At 39.2% G+C, this 2,326-nt stretch overlaps 1 protein-coding gene across 1 annotated transcript; it reads right to left on the bottom strand.

The window, feature by feature from the left end:
* Window positions 1-967, bottom strand: K444DRAFT_530734 (peptidase S33, tricorn interacting factor 1; the record flags this gene model as incomplete). Its single annotated transcript, XM_024874921.1, has 3 exons — window positions 1-230; window positions 295-670; window positions 896-967. The coding sequence occupies 3 exons, from the start codon at window positions 965-967 to the stop codon at window positions 1-3; spliced, it is 678 nt and encodes a 225-aa protein (XP_024735588.1).
* Between the last annotated feature and the right edge of the window lie 1,359 nt (window positions 968-2,326).

The following is a 2,326-nucleotide window of genomic DNA, read 5'->3' as shown; positions in this document are numbered from 1 at the left end:
TTACATGGTGAAGTTCACAGTGTTGTCTTCCTTTAAGGCCTTCATTGAAGCTAGGAACTCCTCCGGCAGGGGGGTGATTCGGAGCATATGTTTGCTGGCGAAGAGCATATTCGCTTGCTGGTACTCTGGGCTATCAAGTGTGCCATCATCTTCGTGCTTGATCAATATATCCTGAGTTTCTTTGGGAAGCTCCGAGCGGAGTTTTATCATAGTTTCCATGAGAAGGGGCTCTAGGGGAGTATTCGCCTGAATCTTTCCCATGAGATGACCGAAGACGGATAGACAAGAAGGAACTAGTAGCTAGTGTACTCGACAGCACCAGTCTCCTCAGCCCCTTCGGTCTTCTCACTTCCCATTCAGACGCTAAAACTCCTCCGGCACTGTGTCCATCCAGGTCATATTCCCCCGTAATTCCAAGATATTTGAGAAGATTCTCTAGCTCGTTTAAAAAGAGATCTACAGTCCAGAAAAATTCATCACCTCTCTTCTCGGGCAAATGAGTAGATTGGCCGCAGCCTATTTGGTTATAGAGAATTACGGGGACGTTGTTGGTTGTGACGAGGTGTTTAAGGGGAAGGAGAGTGTTATGCGGAACGCCTGGGCCACCGTGAAGGACTATTAGGGGTGGAATCCCCATAGGAGACGGGAATTCCCCGAAGATTTTGTACCACTTTGTTCATAATTAGCTCTAGAGGTGGAAGAAATAGCCAATACGGGAGGAAAAGTGGGGAACTGAGAATTGTATTCCCTGTTCTCACCGAATTAAAGCAGTATCAATTTCAATCCCAGAACCCTCACTTGGAAGAGGCTGATATAAAAGTGGCAGAAAATCTTTGGAAGATAGTAAGGCTAATAAAGTCGAAGTAATAAAATACAGAAATATTGATTAACATACCTTTTTACATTGTTTTCCAGCTCCTTCGACGTGAAAATCTACTTCACCTTCGGTAGATGGAATTTCCGCCATTATCTGGATGGAAGAAGGGGTTTTCAGGGAAGGGAGGATACCCAAATTCGGAGTTGCATGTATTTTATCCAAGAAGAACTCGCGTCCTTTTATAACCTGTAGCAACCTCAAGGACCCGCTGTAAGCTGATTCCGTTTTCACACGCGAATCGTAAGAGCTTGCGGCATTGCTCGTCGTACACCTAAGCGAACACGTGACTACCCCTCACCAAAACCCACACTTTACCGCTTTTTTCCCCACAAACCACTATTTTTCTTCTTTAATTATTGTGTAATTTATTAGAATGGAAGACTTAACCTCAGATTCAGACTCAGATATCTCAAATATCCTCTCTCCAGAGGTTCTTATGAAGTACTAGCCTAATGAGAACTGGAAAACTCCTATTCGTACTACTGTCCGTACCCTCCGCTAGTAAGAGAAAAGCTATAGCTAAATCAGGAAGGCTATAGGCCTTTCCAAGTCCATAATTTAGTATATTATTAAGGCCCCTACCTCCCGTATAATGCGAAAAGGCCTCGCTAACAAGCGCCCCGTTCTTAAATAAGCTAATATAAAGCGTATTTTCCGATTCGTCTCTGAGTCCTGAACTAATTGTATTAAGTCCTAGGAACGAATTAAATACGAGCTTAAATTAGAAGCCTCGATTATAATAATTCGCCGAGTAATAAAAGAGTATAGGTATTATTATTATATTGCCTGCCGTTGTTCCTTTATTTCTAAGAAACAAGCTAAAAAGCAACTTGTATTTGCGAAAAAATACTAGTAGTAGGGTATAGTAGATTAGAAGAAGGTTATATAAAGTAATGAGGCTATATTTGAGACTAGGAAAAGAGAAAGAATCTGGGTTATATATCGGCCGGACAAAAAGAATTACCTAGACTATATGTAATCTATATATAGGAGTAGGAAAGTAAATATAATAGTATAGGGAGTAATTAGTTAGGATTAGAAGTCCCTGCTTATTTTTTTAGTAAAAGAGCCAGGGAAAAAAGAAGTCTATAGTATAGCCTACTTAAACTAAGTCCTTAATCCTATTGTTTTTCCTTAGTTTGATTCCCTGTCTATAAAGCAGAAGGAGGAGTTTTTATTTATAAAGAATAAGGCAAAGATTTATAAAAGTATAGTAAAACTACCTCGTAAATTACGTGGTTTATATGGGTTTAATTAGCCTCTCTCTTTTTCTAATTTAATTCAATTAAGAAGATCTGGTAATAAATAAAAAATGAGGTTACTAAGTTAGAAACTGTTCCTACCTTAATTAAGGATATAAAGGAGGTCTTATAAGAGCTATAAAATAAAGTTAATCTAGTAGAATAGTAATATTTAATAGAGAGGCTTACTTGTAAGATAGAGGATGTA

Source organism: Hyaloscypha bicolor (genome assembly GCF_002865645.1).
Source record: "Hyaloscypha bicolor E unplaced genomic scaffold K444scaffold_87, whole genome shotgun sequence".
In the NCBI taxonomy this organism is placed as follows: domain Eukaryota; kingdom Fungi; phylum Ascomycota; class Leotiomycetes; order Helotiales; family Hyaloscyphaceae; genus Hyaloscypha; species Hyaloscypha bicolor.
The sequence above is the reverse complement of the archived record's forward strand: the minus strand, read 5'-3'. Positions and strand labels throughout refer to the sequence as shown.